At 33.5% G+C, this 14,339-nt stretch overlaps 1 protein-coding gene across 2 annotated transcripts in view; it reads left to right on the top strand.

Annotated features, from left to right (window-relative positions):
- LOC123692404 (bifunctional heparan sulfate N-deacetylase/N-sulfotransferase) overlaps window positions 1-14,339 on the top strand; it is a 127,581-nt gene that overhangs the window by 91,300 nt on the left and 21,942 nt on the right. For both annotated transcript variants that reach the window (XM_045637141.1, XM_045637142.1), the window contains exons 6-9: window positions 237-443; window positions 8,416-8,593; window positions 8,958-9,203; window positions 12,972-13,134. In XM_045637141.1, the coding sequence (XP_045493097.1) occupies window positions 237-443; window positions 8,416-8,593; window positions 8,958-9,203; window positions 12,972-13,134 (794 nt within the window). The remainder of the gene's footprint in view (window positions 1-236; window positions 444-8,415; window positions 8,594-8,957; window positions 9,204-12,971; window positions 13,135-14,339) is intronic.

Here is a 14,339-nt window from a genome sequence, read left to right as displayed (position 1 = left end):
TTTAGAGTTAGCGCGAAAGAGCAACTTTTGTCTCCGCAACTATTTTGTCTCTCCCATCAACTCCATGGGCTAGTAAGAAAGTGCGCGCACGTAGCGACGCAACTTCCTATAGAGTTGACGGGAGAGACAAAGTAGTTGCGGAGACAAAAGTTGCTCTTGCGCGCGAGCTCTTAAGTAATTTATTTAATGTTTTACATAATGTATATTTTGTATTTAACAACGCTATTATCCAACAGAAGACCGAATACCACTTGCGACGGTGATGCAAGACCACGGCCGCCTGGACGGTATACAAAGGGTCGTCTTCGGTTCTGGCCTGCAGTTCTGGTTGCACCGGCTGCTCTTCCTCGATGCGTTGAGCTACTTGAGCCACGGCCAGCTCAGCTTGAGCCTGGAGAGGTGGATACTCGTGGATATTGATGATATCTTTGTGGGGGAGAGAGGTAAGTGTGGAAGTGGCTTTTTTCTGTATATATTTTCTGTATAGCTTGTCTAGTAAAAGGTTAAAGGTATATAGTCGTATGGTTGTAGAAGCGATAAGGTTTGAGCGTGAGCACTAGTAAGCCTGTACCATCAAGTGACTTGTCTACTTTGCTTCTTCTCAACTTATGAAACAATATGTGAAATGTACCTACAATTGAACTTTTATCTTTAAAATGTCTTTGTTTATATGTAGGTAAAATAAAAGTGCATACGACTGTATGCACAAAATCAACGAAGTAAACATGTAACTTATTCAATAAATGAAACAAAATCTGTAATTGAAAAAATTTGGTTGAGTATGATTCACAATAAATATTTATTTATTTATTAAAAAAAATCACACATATTTTCACAATAAAACATTAAATTAAAATTCTCGGAAGGAGAATGGACAGTTTACATTTTCCGTTGGACCTCGAATGCTATAATCTTCTTATAGGTTATTAATGTGTGATGAAATAAATACTTACATCAACGGACAACTGACCGTTGGACCGTTGTCCAGTCCAGTCTTATAATATCAATGAAATACCTGTTTCATAACGATGTTGTGTGGTAAACAATCTTAAAAATTGGCCAGGATCATGATGTCTTAATGCAGTATTATTTCCAGTGTTTGATGTGAAAGTAATGGTGCTAGACGATTTATATAGCTATGTATTTTTTTCGCTTTAAAAATAATACTGCTTTAAGACGATAGAAAAACAATAATCATCCTTAAGTATCGATGTGAAGGATTTTACGTTATTTTTGTTTTTTATAATAAAAAAAAATGTCGTAGAAATAATGAAACTAATCAAATATGGACGTTATGATGAAGTGGTAAACCCGTATTGCTACAATACTGCTGGGTTAAAGCTCCAGCTGAGCCCTTTGAAAGTGCTGCTCTAGCACAGCACAAAGGGAAGATCAATTAATTGTTTCTATAGAAAGTCAATCAGTCAAATATATGTGTTTCTATCTAAATACGATCGATCAGGATTTATCGAATTAATGATTCGAGTGTTTAATAATAAAGATAAGTTAATAATATTAGAAACAATCGACCAATTGTCTCCGAAAGTAGTAAACTCACTAGCTGACCTACGCAACTACGTCTGCTCTAAAAAGGAATATTTTTTTCAATTCTTTGCAACATGTATACCCCGTTTCCATTCTGCGATCTATAGTGATGATATATGGCCTATCGTATTCTTTAACAAATTAACTATTCAAAACAAAATAATTTATCTATTCAAATCTTATTCAAATTGACTCGATCAATCAAAATCCTAGACATCATAATATTTTATGGTGTAGAACGTAGTAAACTTAGAATTAAATTCATTTAAATCTGAGTTGAAAAATACAGAACACCCAAGCAAAGTTGGCGTGAACTGATTTTAAGTATCTCACGCAATAACGGCCACGTAAATCCGATTACAGCGTATTAACTCTGCTGAATCGAATCGAAAGCGGTATAGTTATATCGATGTACGTACTGAAGTTAGAGCGGCAATGGAAATCGGCTCAAAGGACCTGTGTGTTCAAATCAATTATATTGTTCTAGAAGTGATGTGAATGTGGATACGACTTCAAATTGAATGTGTTTTCATACAATATTATGATAATAAAATTGAGAAGGTATTCCTAATAGGTAGACAATAATATCATAAGCAATATGGGTACATATTATATAACTTAGTCGATAGGTCGTAAAATCTGTGCTATAATCTAGATGCGTTGTGTGTCATGTTGAAAAAAAAAATTGTAAGATATTGAAAAAGAAATCGGGTACCCTTAAAAACTTTAAGATATATCATTTGCCGCCAAAAAGACAACGACAGTTAACGACACCTCTCAAGCTAAAATCCATCAAGCCGTTTATGCTGCAGAGCTTGCCAAAAAATATGCCTGAATAGGCATATACACTCGAAAATCATACTCATCACTAAATATTCAGCATTTTAACGGATTTTAAACGCGATTTTTTCTTGAATTTAGCGAACAATACACGCCTAAAATCAAACATAAGAAAAAGAAAATACGATGTTTTTATATGTTAAACAGAAGTTCATACTAATATACATAATCCATAATTAAAGCGAATAATATAAACAAATTATAATTAATTATAACAAATTATAACAATTACTATAACACAAGGAACACGATACCAATAATGTATATGGCTTTAACGATTGTTTTGTGTTCGCGTATCGTTGTCGCATAAATGCGGTTTGTAATATTTATTAAGACAGTATTACATTTCAAAGAATATGCACTAATACTTTGATATATGCGTTTTAATATTATATAGTTTTAATATTATGCAACACTGACTGTACCGCAAAATATTTTGCAAGCTAAAGAAATTTCCTTTAAAATAAAATGCATCCCTCAATGATATTTTTCTACAAAAACTAAAGCAAAGCCGCCGCTCTGTAGACGATGGCTTATACAAGCAAGTAACGAGTTTGTGCTAACTCGCTTTTTCATCAATATTATAGATTTCCGCCTACGGATTCGCCCGCGTTTTCTTAAACTTAACAAGTTATATACTAAAACCTTCCTCTAGAACCACTATCTATAAAAAAAAATCACATCAAAATCCGTTGCGTAGTTTTACAGATTTAAGCATTCATACATTGGGACACAGAAAGTGACTTTGTTTTATACTATGAAGTGATGATTGTTTTTATATAAATACATATCAAGGAACATCACTATTGCCGTTATGTTATGATAAAACTCAATTACATCGATATTGTCGTTTCGATTCTCATTACTGGCTTATTTCTTGTAAGCAAAGCCAATAATAATTATTGATTGGCATTATAATTAATACATTAATTATATCATTATATAAGAAAGGTATTCACTTTTTCAAGGAAATTGTCTTGTTAAGATATAACAAATTAAAAGGTCAAAGATACTCGTGTATCATCTTAGAACCCACAACAATTGTGTTTTAATTTCAACCACGTAACATGTGTAAAATATACATATTATACTATAACACATTACACACTCATTAATTTAACCAGATAATATGGAATCGTGTCTCGAGGGGGGCACGTGGATATTTTTAGATTTCACTAATGGAGCGACAGGATTAAACCGCACTTTGCCTGGTTAAGAGTGAATTTAATCATTTCGCGAATTGTACGGATGATAATTGTTATAATAACGATCTGGTTTAATCCCAGATTATGTATATCAAAAGGTTCTATTGTTATGTTAAATAATTATATATTTAATGTTAAATATATATTTTATATCAAACGAACGTAGAGCTAGAGCTAGAGCAAGAGCATTCGGTCGTGATCTAGTGTAAACGAAAACTCGTATTCACTGTGGTTCAGTATTAGACATTGCAGAATCTTTTCGAATGCACTCAGAACAACGAAAGAATGCTCTACGCCTGTTTACACTGGGGTTAGAATGAGCATTCGCTCGTTTGATGTAAATGCACCTAAGAATTCTTCAACTAAATGAGACGTCAATTACAAAAAGGAAAAAGACACAAATTGGAATTTTCACATTTGTAATTAAGTGTTTAGATAATACAAAATGGCGTGTTCATTATTCAAATAATTGAAAAGTAACCCTATTTCAAAGCCCCGCTGACCCCACGGTAAATAGTGTTTAAATATACCTTCACATAGAGCAAGTCCATTATCCTACACGAAGGTAGTAAATTATTTTTGGGTTGCATGTGTATTATACAGAATTTTGTTGAAAACTACAGCAATTATAAAGTTTATAAAAATCAATAACAATACATTCCTAGTTCAAAAACTAACTAGAAAACTCAAAGCACTAAACTAAATAATTTAAAAGACATTTATTTGCGCCATGTTTCTATGTTGTTTTGTTATTTTGAAAGTACTTACGTTAAACGCTGTAAAATTATAGAGTACGGCAGAGAATGAAAAACACTACATTTCGGTTGATGTATCACTATTTGTGTAGTAATGCATATGTTATGCTTATATTTTAATATTACTGAAATAACTCTATATACTCGGGTTAAAAAAAATAAAACATATGGAGCTCTTTATAGAATTCATTGTTAACTAGCGAAAGATAAAGGACTAAATTATTTAGTGTGTGAAATAGATACCAAGTGTAACGATCCCTAAGTAAAAACACAGAAAATGTGAAAAATAAATTGGTATTCCGCGTATTTCAGAATTACAAGCAAATAAATGGAGATATTGCGTGTACACAATTTTACTACGTATATGTAGATTATTAGCTTATCGTAATAACTTGAACTAATTGAAAATAGTCAACGGGTTATCATGTCGTGTCTTGTCAATGTTTCCTTGAATCAATACAATATTTGGCGAGGTATTATCGACCGGCCATTCTGTAGAATTGCCACTTGTGATTATTTCACCGAAGGGACAAAACGATGCTATCTTTCGCCCAGTTGGCAATTTTATGTGGGATTATATTTTTTTAGCGCCCATTACAATGTTTGCCACTTCTGCTTTTTGCAGCTTTTAACGTTACGAGCGTCATTCACTTGGTTTAGAAGTAAAATTGGGCTGAAAAATATTTGCAAACTCTTTCACAAACTCCCTTTGAAATGGCGGCCATTAAAATGAATTAAGCGACGCCGCCGTGGATTAGTTGAAAGTACCGAAAAAATAAACCCGGTGAATAGAATATTTAAACATTCGCTGCATTTAACAAGCACCTTAAAGGTTATTGTGTTTTATTACGATTTTTAGTCAACTCGAGACGTTCATTCATTGCCTTTGTAATTTGTTTCATAAAAGGCGTTAAACTATTACAATAGCTTTCAAGATTTATAAGCTGTCTTTGTGAGTGTATTCAAAGAGCTTTAATAACGTTTGTATGAATTCCGAAATAGTAAAGGGAATAGCGAGCTATATTAAACGTTATATTTAGCTTGCGCTAGAAAGGGAATGCAAATTAAAATACTCGTTAGTCAAATTATTGTTGTTATTCTAATTGGTTTTGTTCTTTATCTCAAATTAGTGGATTCCCACTGTTACGCTTTTTGTTATCGCTGTTTAATGTCAATGAGTTCAATACAATTTGTAATGCAAACCTAATTACCAAAACATAATTTTATAAATTGGACACTTCGCTGCCTTGTTTTGTGTATTAACGTATGATTAAATGTATGACGATGAAGACATGCCATAATAAAATGACTTTGATTTTTATAAGCAACTTTCTGTTTAGGGCTGATTTTTCAATCGTTGGTTAAAACTTATTCATCCAATAACGTATTAAACTAACATTTCAAAAATGTACTCTAATTGTCCGTATTTGACAGTTTACAGGTGACATTTTAATATGTTCGTGTAATATTTTATTGGTCGGATAAATTTTAACCAAGGATTGAAAAATCAGCCCTTAAGATAATAAATGTATTCTATGGATAAACATAACAGTACAAACATGTCACAAAATCCTATACAATGCACCGAAACCCAATCAGAAATCGTTCCACCCACAGCACACGTAACAGCGAGTAATTCAAATTTCCAAGCATTTTACAAGCACTGAACAAATATGAGCGTCATTGTTGACCTCTGAGCTCCGACCCGCCCTGTGGCCGGTTTGAATAGGATCCCGGGTCCTCGGCAAATAGTATTAAAAGGCGACTCGTATTGCCCTACACGTGCATTCTTTCCGAAAGGTAGCTCCACTGTTTTCAATAACAGCCAGCGGACGTGTGAAACTCTGTTTGTTCACGGTTCCACCGACGCTAAGTACGTGACCGGTTCAGTTATACTGTATATTAACGAATATCGCCCGTATTCCTGCGTGGATTTTGTTTGTTCGTGCAGTATAATATAAACTCTGTATCTGACTATTTTCACCTCAAGGAAGCAGGCATAATATACAAAAGCATTTGCGTTTTATAATCGCGTTTTGGTCGAAACTGGCCTTCAAAAGTATTTTTAATTCGCATATTGCGTTCTAACTAAAGAATGAAAAATACTAAATACATTTAAATGAACGTAGCTCGCGTAAAATTAATGTCTTATTCCCCAGTGAAGAATTTATTTGACGGCCACAGTACTTAGATTTACGTTTATTAGCTGAGCGATTAGCATCTATCCTTCGCGCCAACGTCCAACAAATTACTTGCATAGATAAACTAATATTAGACTTGGCGCCACGTAGCGTAGAATAGCTATTCTAATTAATGGAGTAGCTATAATTAAAGGCAGTCGTTTACACGAAGTGATATTGTACATTTTTAATGGCTTTATTAAAAATTTAGCTATGCTCCTCGGTTTTCAAAACTTTACCCTCCCTCTAGCGGTTGATTTAAAAAATAAGTCCTCGTTTGATCCTCCTTTAACTATTTAGTATATAGTAATAAATTTTCATTCAAATCAATACGTGTTTAGCCGTGAAAGCGTAACAGACATACAATCTCAGTCATCTTATCCATACATTATTATAATTACGTACATTTTCGTAATTATAATATAAATCATCTGGATACGATGATCTTTCTTTTCTTTTGTGTTTTTGCATTGAATTCATTCATATTGTTTTATTTCTGTTTCTGTGTCTAATAGTGTTAAGGAAGAGCGGAACCTCCTGACACAAGCATTTATTTGCTTACTAGGAGTGTTCCAATCACAAATAAGTTAAGGACCTATTGTAAAAGGAAGAAATAAATAATTTGAATTTGAATTTGAATTTTGATGTTTTAATCCCGTGTATATGCGTGGTTTCACGTTATGCTCACTCGCGCGAAGCAACATTGATGTTGGATAAAATATACGAGATAAGATAATGTGATGAGTTTTAAGAATTTAAAGATTCTTTTTAGTCATTTGTTTATTGACGACCTTGAGCTAGAATATATCGACCTTACGACTTTGGTAGTTAAGTAGATAATTAAGGATGCATTGAAAAAATATTTTAACTAACTTTTTATACTCCAATTTAAAAACCGAATATTTTAAAGACGAAAGTATTAAATTTGTAAAGAGCGGTTCCTTCCAGGAAGACGTAACTTGCCACCAAAGCTCACGAACTTTTTCACAGAACCACATAAAGACACAATATTAATATGTATTACGATATTAGACGAGATAACCGAAAAATCAGCATTACATAATTTAATCAAGCTACATATTATCTCCACGAGAGATCGACAATAGACCTTGACAAAAGTAGTAATATATCCGCATAATATATGCTCTAATTAAAATAATGTTTAAATTTATCTTACAGTGAGTAATTACATGTTAAAGTTTATCATTTATGTACTGCAAGTTATCTTAGTACAAATGTATACGGAATATTGTTATTGTTTTTTTTTTGTATTTTTTATGAAATATACATTTCAAAATTAAATATGGCGTATGAAAAGAAAATGAGTCACATTTTTAAATTTACATAATAATATAACACATGCAAAGATATGCAATGTCCGTAATGAGATTTTCATAATTTTAATGATAAATTTTAATGTCGGAAATGTGACGTAAAATTATTTTATATCGTCCAATAATATTTAATTAATTGCATGCACAATAGAACAATTATTTTATGTTCAGCCTGTTAAATATAATATTTATCCATAAATTTTAGAGGAGCTCCGTGGGGTGTACGCTTTTATGCAGTTCACATCTGTTTCACTATCGATCTTTTTCAGGTTAGATTTATTAAATAGGTTTATATTGTTCAAGTTACTCATAGTTTGGTACTGTCTATCGCGTGAACGATTTACTAAGAATTATTATTACTAAAGTTATAAGTTTTGAAAGTGACCCTGAATTGGATACATTTGGTATTTGTATTTCCAAAAAATCTAGCGCAATGTGATTTGCTTGATTCGGAATGAAGTTCCTTAGAACATCTACCGTATGTATGGCAAGTGCCGCTTTCATAAAAAATATTATACTTTACAAGGAAAATACTACAGGATACACTTTTAAACAGGTACTCGACTGCACGAAGAAGACGTATCCGCGCTCATGGCATCCCAGGTGGCGCTGCAGCGGCTCGTGCCCGGCTTCAGGTTTAACCTGGGCTTCAGCGCGAAGTACTACCACCATGGGACCACGCTGGAGAATCGAGGCGATGACGCGTTGCTGAAGAATCGGGAGCATTTTAGTTGGTAAGAACATGGAAGATTTGTGTATACTTGATTTGTGTATAATGTGAAACTCTGTTGTCTCGTTCATGTTGAATATATTAAGTTAAAAATTTTAGTTGTAGTTTTGAAGATGTTTGTTCTGAAATAACTTTTAAAACTATTAATTATTGACTTCTTAAACTAAAACTATTAATATTATTATGTTAGATTATGATATTATGTAACTAGTCATAGGTTACATATTTTATTTTGTTCGCTAAAGCTGCGTGTTAACGTATTCTAATTAAAATTATATGTGTACTTTACTGGTACATATACCTTGATTTATAGTATTAACATAATTAATATTAGATTCGTTTCCTTAATTGACTTTATAATTACACAGGTTTTGTCACATGTGGAACCACCAGCAGCCTCACCTGTACAACAACGTGTCGCAACTAGAAGCCGAGATGATGCTCAACAAACAGTTCGCACTAGAACACGGCATTCCAACGAACTCCTGTTATTCAGTATCCCCGCACCACTCTGGTGTATATCCAGTACATGAACCGCTATACGAAGCGTGGAGGAAAGTTTGGGACGTCAAAGTCACAAGCACAGAAGAGTATCCACATCTAAGACCTGCGAGGTAAGTTTCAAGTAGCGTACATATAGAGCACCCGAAATAACCCCTTTTGTTCGCCAACTTCCTGACACGGACAGCGAAAAGCTTTTTTGCCGTTTACCTTAACCTTTTAGAATCGCTAAACATCTCCGCGGGTTTGAATGCAAAAATGTGTTTCAGGAATCCGAAAGCTGTCTGCTTTTACAGTGACGTTTGAAATATTTAAATATCGCTTACAACGCAAAAGAACCGTCACTATATTATTCGCATACCGGGAAATATCTCGGGGCAGGTAGGTGTCTCGGGTCGGTTGGCTCCAAAGCCTAGGGAAATCTAGAAAATAAGGGCAGCCGGTGGGCGGGTCTTTGTGGGCTTTCGCCTTGTAATATATTTCACTTACGATCGACATATTTCCAATTGTCCACGCACTGTATCCCTTGACGAGATGCGTCACAATGGACTTGGTCTATAAAAAGATGGGAAAGGGATCCATGAGATTATTCTACAGCAAAAGGGAAAATATATTCTTTATTCCATATATTATATGATTTGCTTTATTCATCAGGCTCTGTGAAAAACGGTTAATTCAATATACCTTACAACCGTTTCAACATTGATAAATGCTACAGTCTTACAAAGACAATTGATATGAAATCGGTATAGATGCTTGTAACTCAAGACTTGCAAGCAATGTTGGGCAATGTTAGTGGCGTCAGTATTGTGGTTGCCAAACTCCGGTACCGCAAACGGTTCGTTGCGGTGACTCCACGCTTGCCGTGTCCGAGCCGCTTATGTGTACAACATGGAATAGATACACTAGTTACTAGTATATCCTACTGATAGTATACATGTGAAAGTGTTTTTATTTGTGTCTTTTTCCATCGCATTAGAGCGATATTATGACTCAGGTGTCTGAGATAGTTCGAGAGTGACTTAAGCTACTTTTTATGTCAGTACTGTGGTTGCCAAAGTTCAGCACCGCAAAACGGTTCGTTGCGGTGATTCCACGCTTGTCGCGTCCAAGCCGCTTACACGAACAATATGGAATACATAACCAGTTATGCAGATAGCAAGATATACTTGAAATGTAAGAAATGTTTATTTTTTTTTTACCACGCAAACGAAGCCATGGACGGAAAACTAGTGTAGCTATTGCAGCGTTTGCTGAATTGTTTTACGTTGTGTCAATACGCCATGCAATAACGTTACGTGGTAGTGAAATAAAAAAAATCCCCGTCGAAATATTTATATTTAGCGCTTGCTTTTCTATCTAGCGCTACTTTTTTATTTGCGTGAGAAACCAAACTTCGCCTTTATTTCCTTTTATCTATTTTGTGATAGTACTTTAAATTATTGAATTATTTAAATCCGTCGATAATGAATTTATTATTCGAATCGTGTATTCTGTTCCTGTTTATAATTCAACACGCATCACATATTTATGACATATTTTTACGGAATGACAGAGGTAATATACAATTTTTAAAGGAATAGCAAATCAATTTCATATTAAGATAAGTTCTAGATGACGTAACAGCGGTAGAATCATATCAGAATAAATTATATTTTGATCATACTTGCTGTATTTACTTTTGTTTGATTAGGTACAACAATTTGTATTCGGCAGAATTGTTTTTCTGTTATTTTTATGATATACCTAATTGGAATAGGAAGTATAAATCAAAAAATAAAACACGTCCTTAACATACGTATGTAAGTTATAATTCGGTACTCAAGTTTTCATTGAAATGTATTAACAAAAGGTTAATGACTGTTTATCGTTTTTCATTTTGGTATAAAATCAAGGCTTGAGCTTTTCCGATTAAGTATATAAAAATCCGGCGTATATACAAGGCATTATTATTTAAGTTTTCCAAATCATTCTCGTTCTTTAGAAAATTAGTCTGAACTTGAGAAATGTTGAAATTTTCTTTGGAATTGCGAGCTAGCAAGTGGCATTGAATATATCACGCAAACTTTACAATGAATAAAGTTTAAGTATACATACATTTTTTTAGTTATACATTTTTTTTATTTATAGGGACAATTTTTCGTCTGTGAACCTCTCCCAATTCAAAACGATACGCCATTTTAAACGTAAAATTACAAGTTTAAAAGTGCAGGTGCAAAATGAAATAAAAGTTTCATTTCGCACGCGTAGAGACAACAAATGTTACAACCGTACACTAACTACATACTATATACAGAATTTTTGGAACGCGGACATAATTTCATACGCTATTTTTCGTGTAAAACAATTGAAATTTGCAATGTTAGCGTTAGCTGAGTTAACACCTAATACTCGTATATTCAGGATTTTACAACACCTAAAAAAACATTCAAAGCATTCGCTGTCAAAGCGATTAAACAGAATAAACTAATATTGAAACGTCCACAATTTGCTCATAAAACGCACAATGAAATATTTTAATGTATGTGTTGATAGAATTTAACAGTAACTATACAAAAACGTCACAATTTTGAAAATGATGTTGCTATGTATTCCAAAGTATTATCGACTCTGATGATTTCTACTCGTATAAAATAACGATTAAATTACTATAATATTAGGTTTAAATCCAAAGACAATAACAGCCGCTTTCGCAAATCATATTTTCGTATGAATACATTAACTTGTTACTTTTCATCGAAACTATAATTTTCAACCAATTTCCATATTGTTAGAAATAGAACAATAAATCTAAAGTTTTATAAATTACAGGTGTGTGTAACGCCTTATCTAAAATGATGTATGTTTCTATCACATGCCATCAATAGCTGAAATAAGCGGGCACTAAGAAAAAAGAAACATATTCAGAAAGGGCGGGAAATCCTCAATAAAGCTATGAATATGACACTTCGGTGCGATCAATTTGCGTAGAAAGAATCCCAAATGTGTGCCAGTTTAGAATATCGGCTGTTAGTGGTAAAAGGATGCGGCTTTGAATAACGTCCAAAACAAAAACACCAAGCTGACTATACAATATGTTAAATGCGGTAGATAATATCTGTTTTCGATACGGGCAACCCTAATTGCGGTTCTTATTTTGTACAAACTTTGTTATCCCCCGTGTGTTTTTAAAAACATGAGGCAAACGAATTTTGTTTAAAATGTTTATTTGTAGCGAATGTATTTTTAACAGATTGTTTTTTAAATTATCTTTTTATGTAGGTATCGCGATGTTTTGTATACTCTTATTTTTACATATTTCCTTTGTATACCTAAACTCTTATTTATTTAATTAGTTACATTCAAAATGTTATAGGTATTTTAAATTGACTTGTCACGTCGGTATCCTCGGTTTTACACAGTTCCTAAAATAACTACGTTCGTTTCGGGCTTTATTCTGAAGGCCTACAGTTTTTGCATTGTCAAAATGATTAGGAACGTTATTTGTTAGCTTTTCAAGAATTCCCACATTTTCTACGCCCACTGTGCTGCTTGTTAGAATACGTTTACTTTGTCGCGTTCGTAATACCACATTTTTTGCCGCAAATATGTGAGCACATGAAGCAGCTTTCGCGTTACAAGCATATTATTAACAGGAGCTCATTAAAATTCTATAAGTTCATTTTCTTTTTATTTAATTTTGTGTGATCGTGATATAATATAAGATGTTTTTATTAAGTATACATTTGAAGTAAACATGAAAGATCATTATCCTTCTTATCCTGAGAACATGTTACGTCTAAACATTTCGCCCAACAAACTCCTACCAAAGTTGAAAGTATCAATCGCTTAAGATATAAATATGAACATGTCATTTTCTAAGTAACCGGGCCGTCCAACAGATTGCGGCGCGGCTTCAAACACAGGGGGGTGATGGTTTTGCCCCGACAGACTTGCGGCCTGTTCACGCACACCCTCCTGCTAGAGCGGTACCCAGGTGGGCGACAGAGGCTCGACAAATCGATACAAGGAGGCGAACTATTCCAGACAGTCATCAATAACCCGGTAAGTAATGTTGACTCGACACTGCCTAGTAAATTAAACACTCATTAGTATCTAATTTGTTCGGAGTTACGGGCTAGCTATCCGATAAATCGTTTAGTGGTTGTATCGCCGAACTTCGTGGCGCTAACTAGGAAGGTAATGTTAGTGATAGGTATTACAGTTCTTTGTTATTTCTCTTTTAATGGTAAGTATAGTGTGGGAAGGATTAGGTTAATGTTTATTTTATTGCACTTTTGAACTTTGAACTAGTTTAACAGTAAAAGAGAGTTATATTAATTTTGGGAACACGAAATGTTGGTATGCAGGAATTAAAATATGGATATGAAAATCAGGACTTGTCAATACTCGCTAAATAACGAATTCAATCATGATTTATTTAATATTGTATTATGAAATGCATAATATCTACGAACATAAATTCATTAAAATTAATAAACGGAACATTTTATGAACCTATAAATTGTTGAACGTAGCTGAATATTTTCAGAAATACCTCTGTCCCAATTTGATTGATTTGTTTTTGGAATAATAAAATATCTCAAAAGAATTTCGCACGCTGTTTCATCGCATTTTTTTGCCCTCTTTTGTTTTGTTTTGTTTAAACAAATACTGAAAAACTTTTTCTATACGTACGTCCCGGACATAACTTTTTACTATCTCCCTGCCATTTAAATGCTAAATTGACTCTATAAGGTAAATATGTTTGCTTAATGTGTGGTTTGGTATAAAATAAGACGTTAACGTATTTTGGCAACGTTTAAAATTAAACATAGGAGTTAATTTGGAGTAAACGCCGCCGTGACAAACGTGTGGTTAGCGCGCACTAAAGCCGAGTGTACATTAATATTGCTCTTATCTATGCAAACTATGTAAAACAGTAGTATACGGGCTGAATATTTAGCGATATTATATATTGCATATAATGTGTATGTGCTTGTTAATCTTTCGGTACACCGCCTTATAGCTTAGTTTGGTTTGAGCTTGCTTTGAGCCTGTAATTTGGTTTAATTCTTGGAAATTCACGAGTATTTCATAAGGAAACATCTTGAGAATCTGTATCGAGGACCGGGGTTTAGGAATTTTTGTGTTTAATTTAATTTTTATTTTATCAATTAAACCCTTGAATTTCTGCTAAATATATTCAAGAATCTGTAATATCCTTGAAACATTTGGTGACAAAAACCAGCTCTGAAAGTTCTGAATTG

This window comes from Colias croceus, chromosome 6, assembly GCF_905220415.1.
Source record: "Colias croceus chromosome 6, ilColCroc2.1".
Lineage (NCBI taxonomy): Eukaryota > Metazoa > Arthropoda > Insecta > Lepidoptera > Pieridae > Colias > Colias croceus.
Note: the sequence above shows the minus strand (reverse complement) of the source record. Positions and strands in the feature narration are given on the sequence as shown.